This window comes from Phalacrocorax carbo, chromosome Z (genome assembly GCF_963921805.1).
Source record: "Phalacrocorax carbo chromosome Z, bPhaCar2.1, whole genome shotgun sequence".
Lineage (NCBI taxonomy): Eukaryota > Metazoa > Chordata > Aves > Suliformes > Phalacrocoracidae > Phalacrocorax > Phalacrocorax carbo.
In genome coordinates, this window is record NC_087548.1 from 80,418,710 (window position 1) to 80,434,082 (window position 15,373).

At 40.0% G+C, this 15,373-nt stretch overlaps 1 protein-coding gene and 2 non-coding genes across 3 annotated transcripts; all 3 read left to right on the top strand.

The window, feature by feature from the left end:
* Positions 1 to 4,134: 4,134 nt before the first annotated feature.
* LOC104043567 (cytochrome c oxidase subunit 7C, mitochondrial) lies at positions 4,135 to 6,058 on the top strand. Its single transcript, XM_009503218.2, has 3 exons — positions 4,135 to 4,300; positions 5,026 to 5,171; positions 5,964 to 6,058. The coding sequence occupies exons 1-2, from the start codon at positions 4,226 to 4,228 to the stop codon at positions 5,140 to 5,142; spliced, it is 192 nt and encodes a 63-aa protein (XP_009501513.1). The 5' UTR covers positions 4,135 to 4,225; the 3' UTR covers positions 5,143 to 5,171; positions 5,964 to 6,058.
* LOC135310700 (small nucleolar RNA Z39) lies at positions 4,543 to 4,605 on the top strand. The gene has a single exon (XR_010370789.1). It is a non-coding gene; the product is annotated as a small nucleolar RNA Z39 (small nucleolar RNA).
* LOC135310699 (small nucleolar RNA Z39) lies at positions 5,543 to 5,604 on the top strand. Its single transcript, XR_010370788.1, has one exon. It is a non-coding gene; the product is annotated as a small nucleolar RNA Z39 (small nucleolar RNA).
* Positions 6,059 to 15,373: the final 9,315 nt, after the last annotated feature.

Here is a 15,373-nt window from a genome sequence, read left to right on the forward strand (position 1 = left end):
TTCATATTCACTAGCAGCAAAATGTAATATATTATTGAAGATGAAGAAGATAACCTGGCAAATCTAAGCAATTATAGTAACACATATTTTAAAGGAAGAAAGAATTGTAGATATAAAAAGCTGTATGTGAATTAAAAGCCTAGATTCAAAGATTCATAGATTTAAAAGCCAGAAGGTACCATTATAATTGTCTTTTCTGACCCTCTGCATAACACAGGCCAGGAAATTTCACCCAGTAATTCCTTTTGTAATCCCCACAATTTGTGTGCTAGTTAGACAGTCTTTTTACAAAGGCACCCAGTGGAGCACTTACCATCTCCTATAATAACCTGCCCTGCTATTCGATTATCCTCATTATAATTACTGTACATCATATCTCTAATAATTTGGAAGATATTATCTTTCGTTTCTTTGCCAAAATTCCAACCGATGGCAATTGAGTCTGTTTCTCTAAACTCTTCCTGCATGGTTTTCTCAAACGCTTGTACTGATATAGTTCACTTCCTCGTTTATACGTTGAAAGAGAACAGATCTGAGTGCTCGTATAAATTTCTTCACTGGCTCTAAAACAGGTTAATTCCTTCTCCTGAAGATCTACCATTATTATATCTTCCTACAGATTTCTATTTCTGTCTACTTAGAAAATATCTGCAAACCATCAGTTCAAGGAGTAAAGTCGCATTGCTAATTAAAATCTGTAACTATATCACTGTAGGAGTCAATCTAGAAGATGTCTGGATTATCTGGAAGATACTGAATCTACTGCTTTTGTCCCTTCTAACATTAATTTGTGTGGAAATATGCAACAGAGCCCTAAAAAGGAAACAATGACAGATCAGCCTGTTGGAAACTTATGAGAATTAAGTCAATCAACAAAACACAGTAGTACCAGGATTCTGTATACATAGGAAAGACAGTGAGTAAACTCTGACACTAGTGGGGTAATATTCTCTACTACATGCTCCTTAGGATCTGTCTTTGTCATTAATAGCCTTGTTGCATAACACAAAATCTGTATGGGTGCCAGGTCTAAGCCCAGGAGCAGCAACATAGTACTGTCACACCACTCTCTCTCCACCAGGAGAGAGCTGTGATATGCCAAAAAAAGTTTACAATAGCAGTTGGAGAAGAACTGCAGTTCCACTGAGTGACTAAAATTATCTCTGAGCAGACTGAGCAAAATTTACTTGGTGAGGTTAAGCAGAGAAGAAATTTTTTAACCGTATCGCTGATTGTGAATCAGCTGGCTAGGAGACCATAAGAAGAAAATGAACGTGAAAGATCTTCATCTGGTATAAAATCTCACCACTGAAGTAAAGTCTCATCACTGAAGTGCCACCGTGTAACATGGATCTTTATAACTATATTCAGCATCTCCTCAATAGCAAGAAACACCATAAAAATCCACTACAGGAAGAGAAGAGCTACATTAAAGTGAGAACACTTGTTAAAAAGATGATAAAGCAGACAACCATACAGGAAGCAGAGCACCGTTGTGCTATTAATTCCAATTAGTAAAGCTTGACAAAGGGTGGGGAAGAAAGCCCCGGCTGCCTAAATAGCAAGGGAAGTTAACAGAAACAGGAAAGTATCCTCCAACAGGCTTAAGAACTAGCAAATTAAGAAAGAAAAACTCTGACACGTAAAACTTAAAAAATAACTGAAAACAACTAGCTAAAGGAATCACAGCTAAATCTACAAACAGGGTCAAAAGGTGTCCTAGAGTTCTGTGTTACCTAATAATGGTCAAGGAATAAAGAAGCACCAAGAAATGACAAGGCCATTTGCAGACATGCTTAAAAGGATCCTTTGTGCTGATACTCACTGTGGAAGAAACCTAGTTACATTGCATGTTACAGTGGTTTTTTGTGAGGGTGGCAGAACAGAATCTGTATAAACAGGCTATGGTGTGTCTATGGACAAAACAAGAAAGAACCAGGGCCAAATGACATTCACATAAAACCTCTCAGGAAAAGCTATGATGAATAGCTGAATTACAAACCATTAGGCCAACCTCCCACTTAAAATCTCCTTGCATGGCAAATAAGATACCTATTTATTCCAACAGTTTCCAAGGAGAGCTACAGGTTCTGAAACTGTAATCTGTACAGGACATTTTAGCAGGGATTATAACAATGCTAGAACAAGCAAAAATATATGAATAAATATAACCCTGGCGTGGGGATGTCGCTTTGGCTTCCATAACGAGAAGGCCAGCATTACAAACATCTTGAAGTTCTGACGAAGACATCATTACACATGTGAGTGAGGATTTTCTGACTCAAAATTCCAACTGGCTTGTACAGTCCCTGTATAGTTAACAAACACTACAAAAAATACATTTTGGGTCAATTCCTCTTTTTAAAAGTAATTCAATTAGAATTATGGAGCTAAATTATCCTCTCAGTCTAGAACAATTCAAGAGTTACATTATTCCATGAGAATCAGAGAATGTCCCAGAAAACTGCACCTGCACTAACTCAGATTGCCCTCCAGCTTCAGGAAGCGCTGAACTCAGAATTATAGACAGTTATTGCTGCATTTTCCTGGCAGTTTAATCTGCTCACATTAAAACTCAGGTATAGGAAAGCACTCCAGTCCAAATCTACTTTACCAGAAACTCCCATAACTGTTTCTGAAGTGTTTATAAGTGCACCTAGGAGAAACTCATTTTTACTATAATATTTTGCAATTTATAAAATATATCCTTCATTAAAGTTAAATTCCTCATTGCACTTAATTCCACTTTATGTGAATATTTTCATCTGATAAAGTTTAAATATTCAGACAACACTGTTGTTTCATGTTGCTTTTCTGTCTTCTGCTTCAATAGTTTTCTTCTTAAAACAATCTGTATTAATAACTCCTTACTGTTCTTAATTACTCTGTTTTCCAAAAGAGATCTTCCAAATAAAAACTAATGTAATTATGCCTCATTGCTCAAATTCACAGTTCTTTCAACCTGCCTTGATTCATGTGTTATGTTGGTAAGCATAAAAAAAAAATACCTCCCTCACAGTTACTACTTAAAAATTGTTGCCCTGCAAAACACAGATGGGTCTTTTACTGAAACAGAAATAAAATGCAGAGCTTTAATTTAAAATACAGTATGTACAGTATGTAATAAAACAGAGATACCGTAAGTTTGGAAGTAACTTAGTGGGATTTCTCATTATTCCTTTTCCAAACATGAAGGGTGGTGTAGGTTTTTTTTCCTCCTCTATATTGTCAAAGTGTCTTTGAAGTATAACTTTGTAAGAAACGTACACCAGAATATACTCATTAAAACTGGTAGTACCACATAAATCTTCACTATTTGTCTCGCCTGGATTCAGTTTTCAAAACTATGGCCATTAGCTGTATTTAGCCAACTATTGGCTAAATCAACATCCAGCGGCCTCTATTTCTGTAGGACCACAGAGGTTAAGCACAGATTTTGATTCACGCCTCCACTGCTTTGCCACCCTACAAACAAGCCCAGATTCAGGACCTCTGCCGTACAAGATAGCCTGTACTACTCACAAGAGTAGCCTGAGCTAACACAGGGGTGGTTTGCTTTTCACCCTGATTGCTGTAATTGCTTTGGCTTCCTTTTCTGATACCAGAATGCTCCTACCACCTCTACACAGTGCATTACCATTTACCCACCCACACCTGAGGGAACTATAGAATCAAGGTTGGAAAAGAGCTCTAAGAGGCCTAAGTCGAACCATCAACCCAACACCCCCAGTCCTCCTAAACTATGCCCTGAAGTGCCACGTTTACACGTTTTTGAACACCCCCAGGGATGGTGCCTGAATCACCTCTCTGGGCAGCCTGTTCCAGTGCCTGATCGCTGTTTCAGTGAAGACATTTTTCCTAACATCCAATCTAAACCTCCCTGGCGCAGCGTGAGGCCATTTCCTCTCATCGGATCGCTAGTGGCTCAGGTGAAGCTCCCCGCCGCCACCGGCACGCCGGGCAGCCCACAAAATGGCGGGCGGGGGCGGAGACCGGCGGCACGCTCCCGCCTCTCGGGCGACGGGCTCGCCCAACCGCATGCCGAGGATCGGGACCGCGTGACCTCGCCGCCAGGCGCCGCACTACAACTCCCATCATCCCCCTGGAGCGGAACGGCTCTCTCCCGCCTCCCTCCGCTTCCGGCCCCGCCCCTCCCGGAAGGCGCCGGCGGAGCTGCGGGAAGGTCGTGCAGGGGAGAGGGTCGCTGGGCTACCTGCTCGGTACCATGCTGACTGCCGCTGTCCGCAGGTTCACCACCTCCGCCCTCCGCAGGAGCCACTATGAGGACGGCCCTGGGAAGGTAACGTGGGGAGGAGGTCCCGGCCCGCCGCGGCGCGGCCTGAAGGTCGCGGGAAGGGAAGGAGCCTGCGGGAAAGGGGCTCCTCGCTCCGCCAGCCCCCGTGAGGGGTTTTGCTCCTTGCCAGATCTCTGGGTGGGCTTCGGGGTCTCGCCGTACCCCTGCAACGGCCACAGCAAAGCGAATGCAAATGGCTTTAGTGGTGCAAATGCCTTTGGTGTCCTTTCCTGCAGCCTGCGTCGGTGGTACAGGTGATGAGCACTGCAGTATGAGGGGCAACGATGATACTGTAAACGCTTTCTGATGTACCTTGTGCTTAACGTATTCTCAGTCCTACATCTAAAAACCAATTTTATGTACCTAGTGAACATGAGGAAAACGTTCACAGTTTAGGTAATTAAATATTAACACACGTTGCATAGAAAGGCTGCGGGGCCTGTATCTTCAGGGCCGTTTATACGAGACTGGACAAGGCCTTCAGCAAGCTGGCACTGCTTTGAATTGCGGGGCAGAAGGGAAGAGTGGACAAAATGCCCTCCAGAGGTCACATTTAAGCTACTGTTCCAATTGCTCTGTCTCTTTCCTTGAGAGGAAAGGATATTTTTTGAGACTGAATATTTATTTTGTTGGTTTGCCAGTTAGTGCTCTGAGCTTCTCGCCATTTTCAAGTTGATGAGGAAGTAATTATTGTATTGATTGCAAAACTGAAATTGGTTTTTCTTTTCCAGAACCTCCCATTTTCTGTGGAGAACAAATGGCGATTACTCGCACTGATGTGTGGGTTCTTTGGAAGTGGATTTGTTGCCCCTTTCGTTATAGTCAGACACCAGCTTCTTAAGAAATGAAGAGGACAGACTGTAATTGCACTGACTGGGTAACTGTGTGTGTTAGATTTCATAGCACAGTGGAATCTCTGGTCAAAATAACCTCATGTAAAACCATTATTAAAATTTTCAGCCTTTTGCAGTCCACGTACTTAGAGTTGTGGTCTGCAGCTGCACCTAAATTCAAGTAATGAATAGGTTTAAGCTTCCTTCACAGGGCTGCTGCACTCTCATTGACTTGTGAACTTTGACTCCCCAAAGGCCACACCTCTCTGACTGCAGCTTCTTGATAGTCTTCAACTGGGCTAACTGGTGGAAGAGTATTACTGATCCGATTTTAATAGTAACTATAACCAAAACCATGCCTGCCTTCTCTGAGGAAACATAAAGCTACACTTCATGTAATCTGTAGGAATAACTGGCATGTGTGATGTGAACAAAACAGTATGAGAAACTGTGATACTGTAAACGCTTTCTGATATGCCAGTTAAAACTCAGTGGGAAACGATATTTCATGAACTTCAGTTCAGCCATGTCAAAACCATTACACCATATATACAATGTTCCTAACCATTTACAGGATAAAATCCACTTAAAATAAGGTCATTAACAGCAGGAACATTTTTAACTGATGCTTGGTGGCTGTCATAACAGACACAGCAAGCCTCAGACATAGTTCAGACTGTGCAGGCAAGCAGCTGAAAGGCCACTTCAGTTTATCAATAATCTGATTCTACCAGATGTTGCCAGTTCTATAATCTGGGAAACAATAATATTATACAGGTTTTCTAGATTCAAAGGTAGCAGAGTTCTTAAATTTGTTAATTCTTTTTTTCTTGCAGAGTTGAAGTCTTCTACACAGCATCTTTCAATGGAAAAAGGATAGCTGCACTTGTGTAACATGCTGGATGTGTCTAAATAAAACCTTAAACCTGAAGGTCTTGGGCTGTGTATTTTGTGAAACTGCTGAAGAGCTTTTGACAACTGGTGTATACTGAGAACCTCTTCAAATTTAAGCGTATTGACATTAAATTAAACAGTAATTGTCTTTACCTATGAAAGCAGAGGGCTAGAAAAATCACATTTCCAAGCTGAAGTTGGGCTCAACATTTTTAGTTGGTTAGATGTTAAAATGGCTTTACTAAGATATGTGGTCTTCTCCCACTTCTACCAACTTGAATATGACAGTGAGATGTTTAAATTCATGGCCCTGTTGACAGCAGGCGTGGAAAGTTGTTTTCACATCCACTTTGTTGTGGCCACCTCATTGGCTAAAGATGTGGTATGAAGGGCACTGGCATAACCCAGGAATGGTTATTTCACCCTTGCCAGTAATGCTGTTAAGTGGCAAGTATTCTGAGTTGCTTTCCTTCAGTGAGGTTTTCTGGGTTACCTTTTTCGCCCTAAAACAAGCCCTTCTGCTGTAGCACAGTGCATTTAATGTGGCTTGCAATATCTGTCAGTCCATGAACTTGAATGACTGCATCATAGAAATTCAGGTTCTGTTGGTGTAGTTCAAATCTATATGAATGCGAGTTTGTCATCAAACACCATCAGCACAAGTGTATATAGGAGCAATAAATTCTGTTGGTAACAGAATAGCTTTTGGTTGCCACGTCTTTTTTTAGAGGTGCCTTTAAAGTGTTGATGGCTCATGTTTGAAGAACCTGAGCTGGGAACAAAAGAGTCTAGTACTGTCTTGCTACAACTTTTTCAGTAGAGCTAAAAGAAAGCTTAATGAAGCGTGCTGATTTTGATCAAAGGACCAGCAGAGGCTGCAGAAAAGTGATAATGAAGCAAGATTCAGAGGAAAGATCCCAAACTATAATGGGGTCAGATGGTAAGAATGCTTTGTGGCTATGACTGAGATGTATGGTATAATTTGTTTCTTGCTGTTAATGCGTGTATTTTCTGTCTGCAGAGTAATGCCTCTCAACAGAGATTTATGACGATATAAATCCCTGTCTCCCTGTGTCTCATAGAGCAAATGAACTGTGTGCTCTGGGTGATATGGGAACGGCATGGTGAGGGAGCTAGGGAATCCAGAGGAGGTGACAATTTTGTGGTCTAGGGGTTGGGATTTCCTGGAATAACTCAGCTACTATAAAAAAAAAATCTGCCTTTTTAATGCAAAAATCAAAACAGGAGCTCTTAGGTGATAAAGTGTCATTCACTCCCTGTTGCAGATAAGCAACTCAAACGTCTGTTGTGCAAGGCAAAGCTTAATGGAAGGCTGTCACAGAATCACATTTGTCTTACTGATTACAAATATAACTTCCACTGTGTATTGTACCTAGCTCACTGTGGGTGTTCTTAAACAACTTGTTTTGGGGTTTGTTTTTTCTGGGTGGTTTTTTTTTTTTTTTTTTAAATTTTTCCCCTTACTCCCAAGTCCTTGATGTATTTGAAAAGAGTAAACATCATCTGTGAAGGTTTATCTTGTGGGCTAGGCAAACCAGCTCCTTTAGCCTGTAAGGTCTTCTTTCCGGGTATCATTGCCTTCTCTGTACTTTTCTATTTAAATACATTTTTGAGCATGGGTGGTTAAACTTAAAACAGTTATTTTTAGATTAAATGTCAGAGACTCTCCTCTCATGATGTATTCTAAAACTGTAATCATCTTTTTTCGCAGTGTCGTTACATTGATGGATCATAGTCATTTAGGAGCGCAGCAGTCCTGGCGGCTACTAGTTATAAGAAGTTTTCAGATTATGACCCCGTTTCCAACCCTGCCACCAACTTATAAAAATTACTGATGTGAATCACAATACCCATAACCTTTCATCTCCTGCTGTTTTACTTAATTTCTGTTACTGCAGCTGTAAGGCGTATGCTGGGGGATGATCTGAATGTCCACTGTGCTGATGGTTGTCTTCCAGCTGTTGCTTACTGTATGCTCCCACTCTTTGGGTGCCAGTTAAGAGTCATATAAACCACATCAGTCCTGCTTTGGGTAAGTTACCTGACCAAACGTATCGCATTAGTCATAACCTATCATCTGATAAATGCCTGTTCATGGTGCCCCATTATTAATCTTTCCTTTAAAAAGGTTTCGTACAATTTTGTAGCTTTTTTAATCTAATCTGCTCAGCTAATTCTGTCAAGGTTTCTTGAGAATAGGTTAAGTACACACACTGATTTTGATCTTTGCAGCCTTCCAGTTGTTAGCTTCTATTTTTAATATAACAACTGCACACTAAGTTTCAAAATGAGTAGCCATGTTCTCCATTCATTGCAAACTCTGTGTTATTCTTACGTGCTGCCAAAGCTGTAATTAGTCTCTTTAGATTTGTACTATTCCTCTGCGTGACTTGCTTGGGCAGTTTTCAGTAATTTTCAAGCTCCATCAATTATCAAGTCTGTAAGTTCTCTGTCTGACGTATGTAATTGGTTCCCTTAGGTTTTCAAAACTTTTTCTTCCATAATAGAAGCATCTTAACAGATCTGATTTGATCTCTTTCTATTAATGCAAACTGGGGCAGTCTGCATTTTACCCAAAGGCATTTTTTTACTACCAGACTTTTTATAATCTCATCACTGCTCAATAAAGCAAAGTCTAAAATTCTTCATTTGTTTGCTTGGGTGGAAAATAGTGGCTGTCACTGAGAGATATGGGGCTCCTCTCATTAATATTGGATGTTTGACGGTTTAGTTTTACAGAAGCACAACTCCAGATTCTATTTGTTTCTCTGCTGTTATGAGAAGATCGCTGCTTATAGCCAAGCTTGATTTCAGAAGCATATGTCAGGACACAGAGCGCCTTCCCTCTTCAACCTTATTTATTTTACTGCTACTCCCAAAATTATGTTGGTCTTAATCTTCTGTTTTACCCAGTCTATGGTTTCCTATTTAAGTCCTCCTATTTGCTTACTGACTGCTAAGTAGGTAAGCCAGAGAAACTTGGGTAGATTTTTGAAATACACCTGTTACTAACCACTGTTCATGCTATGCTCAACTCTTTTCTTCCATGCCTAGCTCCACAGGGTGGAAAACCTACCCATCGCAGCGAAATGATAGGACAGACCAAATGATCTGTGATGGGAAGCCTTATGCTGGTCTTGGGGAGCAATGCTGTGGATAAAATAACTACAAAAAATGTCCAATTTGAAAAACTAATGCACGACTACAAGAGGTGCTGAGCCACTGAGTCTTCTGTTTAGTTCATATAAATGGGGCTAGCCCAGCGCTGCAGCCTGACAAGGCCTACCCCATTATCCCCCAGCACAGGTTAGGGGATAGGTTAGCCTATTTTGTGACCCTATTAAATACCAAATGTTTGTTGACCTCAAAGGAACTGGAATCTCATCCAGGCAGAACTTCTCTAAGAACATTCCCACCAGATATTAACATGGGAATACCCAGCCCTGAGTGATTCCAGAGGTGGAGGTGTCGCTATACATATGTAAGAATGAACTGATATTTAGTGGTAATAAGTAGGAACAAATCAGAGTCATTAAAAAAACTGTGTAGAATTAAGTTTTTCAAAACGTGTGTTATATCATGCTCAGCTACATAATTGTCTGAGAATGCAATATTTATTTTTAAAATAGCCTTTTGGTTCCCTTTCGGGCACCTTGACTTGATAGGAGATAAATCAATTGAAAAAACAAGAGGTAGAAAAATAAAACATGTTAGTTACAGGCAAAAAGCAATATGTAAGAGGTGTTTCTCTATCATTAAAATTGTACAGAGGAAACAAGATGGTGATTAAAGGACATCTGGGAAATAACACATCTGTGTGAATGATAATCTTTTTGCTTGCTAGATGCCAGTTTGAAGGAAAATATTTTATGGTCCCAGATTTTTTATCCTGTTTTCTCATTTTAATTTTCCCCTTCACAAATTCTGATCTGGCTCAAGCTCAAAATAGTTTCACTTTGTTTCCAGAGAGGTTCAGACTTCAGCATTTTAATTATGTTAGATATAAGTAGTCTTCAAGCAGTTTCTCAATTAAATCTAAGCAGACGTGATTTAGATGTCCTTACATTTTAATATTTGGAATGTCTCCAGTTTGGGGATCTTTCTGTCTTGCCCTGGAACATTAGTTTGTCCCATTTCATAACATAAACAGCTGAACATTCACAAAATCTTTTACAAGGTGCTCGGAAGCTATCAAATGAAATATTTTGATGGTGAGAGGAAAAGGGACTTTATCAGAGGTTAGAAATTTTTAGAAATAACAAATGGCGATTGTTTGACACAAATAGGATGGCAAAGCAACGTTTCACGTTTCCTCTATGCCTCTATGTCTCAGAGTTGTACAGAGGTAGCTAATTCTTAATCAACCTGATAGATAAAATTCAATGTTGACACTGCAAGGTGATAGTGGGGCAATTTATACTCTCCTGGAGGTGATGTATCGTGAATGAATTATGATCGCTCTAGCAGAAGATGCCATTGCAGGCTGCTGAACAAAAACATCTGCTCAGTGTACAGAGGCGATCAAAAGGCAAGCAGGATGTTAACCTCTTCTACAGAATGGGATGGAAAGTGTAACTGCAGATATCACTGCCATCGTGCCCATACAAGTGGTATGCCATTCCTTGAACACCACATGGAATTTTCTTGTTCTACCCAGATCACTGAAGGGCATGAAAAAAAACTTAGTTTCAGATATGGAAATGTTTCAGCGTGAAGAGGGAGTAAACTATTAGAACTCTTTGTTTTAGAAAAGGAAAAGAGGAGAAGGCTGTCATCTCAAAATCATTCACATCTGAAAAATATTACCAGTCCCAAAGGCAAAAATCCACTGTTCACACGTCCAAGCTGTGACTCAGCAGTGGGTCGGGGGGGGGGGGGGGGGGCTGAAAAGGTTTTGTTTGTTTGCTTGGTTGTAAAGGGGGGAAAATGGACTGTCAACTTTGAACTCCATCACTGAGCAATATACTATCATATAGGAATGAAATTTATTATTGAATGTGGGGGTGTGTGTGAAGGACTTGTGTTCAGTTACATTAAATGGGGTAAAATTTTTTATTTGATGAAAATATATATTATTTATCTAATCAAAGGTTTTGGGGATTTCTGTTCAGCAATTAATTTTACAATGTACCCTTTTCAGATCCAGTTTTCAGGAAGTAATGGGCCTTAGATTTTTTTTTTCTAAAGACAGAAATTCCAGGTTTTGTTCAGTTGTGCCATGAAGCATCTGCTGTTACTCCGCATTGAAGACAGGATACTGGATTTGATTAACTGCATTCCTGAACCGTCATGGGCAACCCTTACACATAATAGATTGCATAATAACACAAGAGCAATCTGGGCTAAGTTTTTTCTTGCTTTAAATTAAGTTATTGATGACCATTTGACGTGTTGCCCTATACAATAATCAGAGTATGAGTTACTTATGAAAATTACACAAAAACCTTTTTACTACTAATTAAATAGTAGAGTAAAAATTCTGAATCTTCTAATGTAAGTTGCCAGCGACTCTCTTCCTTTTTGTGTTTTTTGCTGGCCTGAGATTTTCATTTCTGTTTGAGGTTAATGTAGGAACATGAAACAATTTAGAGGTTTATAAACAATTTGGGCTTGAGGAAGAAAACGTGAAAGTAGAGATGTGGTTGTCATGACAACCAAATTAGCAGCCATTCTTGTTGAATGTAAGCAGTGGTTGAGAGCTTGGACAGCATTGCACGCGCTAACACATGAAAATTATTTTTGTTCTTTAAAGAACATGTATATGTTGCATTTCATTACCTTGGCTGATTTCCAGAATCTCAGTGTAGCGACATCAGTGAGTATTATTTAAAATTTCAATATAATTACTAAGGGAAAGAAAGAAGGAAGGAGAGAAAGAAAGAATGAAAGAAGGAAGGAAAGGAAGGAAGGAAAAGATCACAAACTTTGCTGCCTCCATATAAAATAAATTGATTGTTCTCAATTTCATGAACAAGAAAATAAAGTTATAGAAAGGTCCAATGATACACCCACTAAGTGGTAGCAGAAATGGGGTACAATCTGGCTGTTCTGTGCTATAAAAATAATCCTGCCTGTTCTCACCTCAGTGGGGCATGTGAAAAAGCCATAACAGGGGTGTGTAATAATCCTTTTCATGCCTGAGAATATGTAGAGTGGGGCAAAAAAGATTAAGCCTCTGGATTGTTTAACTGGAAGTTGGAATGGGTATCAGAGGAACATGTTAATTTATTGTTCAGGTATTGTAATTACATCTTCAACTACCACAAAAAGATGGAGAAAAAATGGGAAAAATGCTGTAAGTTTAGGGTATATGGTACTGAAAACAGACTTTGGAATAGCATTGACTGTTTTATAGCTGATCCAAATGAAAAGACAGCGACCATAAGGCCCTCTGTACAGATGGGAATGCATGCAATTAATTATTGTTCCAATTAAATGAAACATAAAGGTAGAATTGCCCCTCCTCTGCCATACCTGTAGGTTTTATCAGAGGCATTTGTGCTAATGGCCTGTTCCTGCAAAATGTGAACGCCAGCCTCTGACTGACTCCTTAACTAGCTTTTGTTTGCTCTGATTCTAGCAAGAAGATAAATGTTAGTTGCTCTCTAGGAAGATATGCTCAATAAGTTTGACTTGCATTTAAATGAGTTTAAAATAATAGTATTTGCTGGAATTAATGTGATCCACTGTTCCATTTTCTCTTTCAGTATTCCATGAATAATATTAAGTTCTTTCCTGTAGTTGTGCCACCTTTTCCATTAGCTATGTACAGCATGCAGCTCTTTGAAAAATGTCAGTGACTAAATAGCATTGCTGAGAACCTAACTAAGCCAGAGCCAGCACAAAATGTGGAAAGGTACCTTGCTGGTGAAAAAATGGTGGGTGTTTAAATTATGGCGGTGGAAGGAGAGAGCTGAAAGAGTGTGGTCTGAGTTTTTGTTTCTTTTTTCTAAAATTTTGATTGCACCATTAGCATTCAGAATTGCTTGAGGGTTCTTTAGTCTAAGTGTGGCAGAAAAAAATTGCTCCATAATTCTAGACTAAATGTAGTCTTGTAAAGACAATAAGAAAGATCTCATCCTTGAGGAAGGGAAAACCTGGTAGCCACTAGCCTGCTGCACACGTCAGCACAGATATTTGACTAAATGGGGCTTTGCAGTTAACCAAAGCTATTACCTGTTGCCTGAAACAGTGGCAGGATGGGCTGTTGTGGGAAAAAAAAAAAAGTAAACATATATATACAGGTCATTAATATGAATGAGCAATTCTTTTTGCATTCGCTCATGAGCCACCTAGGTAATTGAAAGTGAAAGCTAAGGAAGATGTGCCTCTCTAAAGAAGATCCATCTCTTTAAGACCTTGTCTTACGGAGTTTTTTTCTGACAGCCTGAAGCACTGCGGCTTCATGTTTAGGGACAGCTAATTGGAAACTTTTCTGGAAACGTGCACATCACTGTGCTCCAAACCCATGCAGGCTATGGCATCAGCTCCCCAGCCCTCCCCTCACCACTGCCACTTTTCTTTCCTGTTTGTTTTTCCAGACGTGCTGCTGTCTTCTGAATCCAATATTGCAGAAAATTGTTTCCAGCCAAACAGCTGCAGTTAAGTTGTTAACTCACTATTATCTCAACCCACTGTCAGGAGCTGAAAGTGCCTCTTTATAGCCCAGTTGGGAGTATTTTAGTGCTTTAGCTTTAGGAAGCAGGATATGGGGTGGGGGGCTGGGTGTTTTTCTGAGAGGGCAGGAGGAAGGCTGGCAACCCCTAAATAAGGTGGGTTTCCTTTTCATGCTCTGAAGTGGCAGCACAAAGGGGGAGGAATTCTGCAAAAGGATTTAGGTACTGCACCATTACCTTCTTACACACAGCCTAAGCACCCCTGCCCTTTACATAATGCAAAAGCAAAGTATGGGCACCTGACAGCTTATCTACAGGACAATTAACTAGCTGAAGGTGTGACTGACTTAAACTTTTTTACTTCTTGGTTTGGCACTGCTTTCAAGTTGAAGTAGCACTATATTAGTTCAATTTAAATTTACCTCTGAAATCAACTTATATAAAACAATTTGCCAGTTACTCTAATTCTAAGCAAAGACTTAACTAATAGATAGTTCATTTTTAAAGAAGTTCATCCAAGTTATTTTTCCTGAGGTTGGCTGTGTAGGCAACTCTAAGAATGGGATGTGCAAACCCCAGAAAGCCAAGCAAAGGATCAGCATCAGTACTGGACCAAGCACAAGAATAGGGCCCCATTTCTCTGGGGCATTAGGTGCATCCCTTGTGGTCTCAAGGAGGGGAGCCATACCCCAGGTAGGGACCATATCTTTAGTAGCTCAGTTTTCATTTCGTTATAGAAAGCCCATAAATTTGTAATTAATTTTATGTGAGGGAAGACTTGACTTTCAGCACTTGCTCCAGTGAGTGTTTACAGAGGTATATAATTAATATTTTTTTATTTATTAGAACACAAACTCAGGTCTCTTCTCTCTTAGTAAAATGCCCCAACCATCGCTCCTATGCAACAGATACTTAAATAATTCCTGAAAAATGGAATGGTTCCGCTGGGTGGTACTGAGAGCACCTTCTCATCAGTGTACCTGACCCTGTGTAGATTAAAGCACTCTCAGGAAGCCACCAGAGATCACTTGAAACTGAACTTGGGACTCTCATGTTCTGCACAAAAGCTCCCCTGGGCGGGAGGTGACCACATACTGCTTCTTTCTCCAGCTAAATTTAGATACCCCTCCAGAAACCATGTGACTACCTGCTAAATCAGGTCATGCAAGAGAGAAAACAACCACAGGTTCTGCTTTTGAAAATGGCATTACTGTCAGATACGTACTCTAAAAAGTTTTTCTGAAATTATAGAAGAAAGAAAATACAATATGTCATCAGGGACTGAAAACGTTCATCTCTTAAACCCCTCTAGCAATTTGCAGGTAAGATTACTAAATGAAACCTTTGGTCTCCCTTAGAAATCAATGACCTTTGAAAAATTAGTGACCAAACAGAAATAGAAGACAATTCAAGGTAAGTCTATTGACAAAAGAGAAAAAAAAAACAAGACTTCAAACCATCTCACTAAAGATGAAATAGTGTAGGGCACTGTGGGATGACAGACACTAAGTCAAGGTTAAAATGTCTCACATCTGCAATAAATCACATTTAAGAAAAACTGCCCACTGAAGGGTGTTTGTCCACCTGCCAGGTGAAAAAAAAGAGGAAAATTGGGACCTAAATTTTCCCAGGTGTTACCTCTCACTACTCATCAGTGAGCTTGTACTGGCACAGCCAGCAGGTCCGCGGGCAGTGGGAATGGATCTGGTCTTGGG

Bases quoted from the DNA above. Each gene is read 5' to 3' on its own strand.
- LOC104043567 (XM_009503218.2), top strand. From the start codon at position 4,226: ATGCTGACTGCCGCTGTCCGCAGGTTCACCACCTCCGCCCTCCGCAGG. The intron at 4,301-5,025 runs GTAACGTGGGGA...TTTCTTTTCCAG, and splicing joins ATGAGGACGGCCCTGGGAAG to AACCTCCCATTTTCTGTGGA.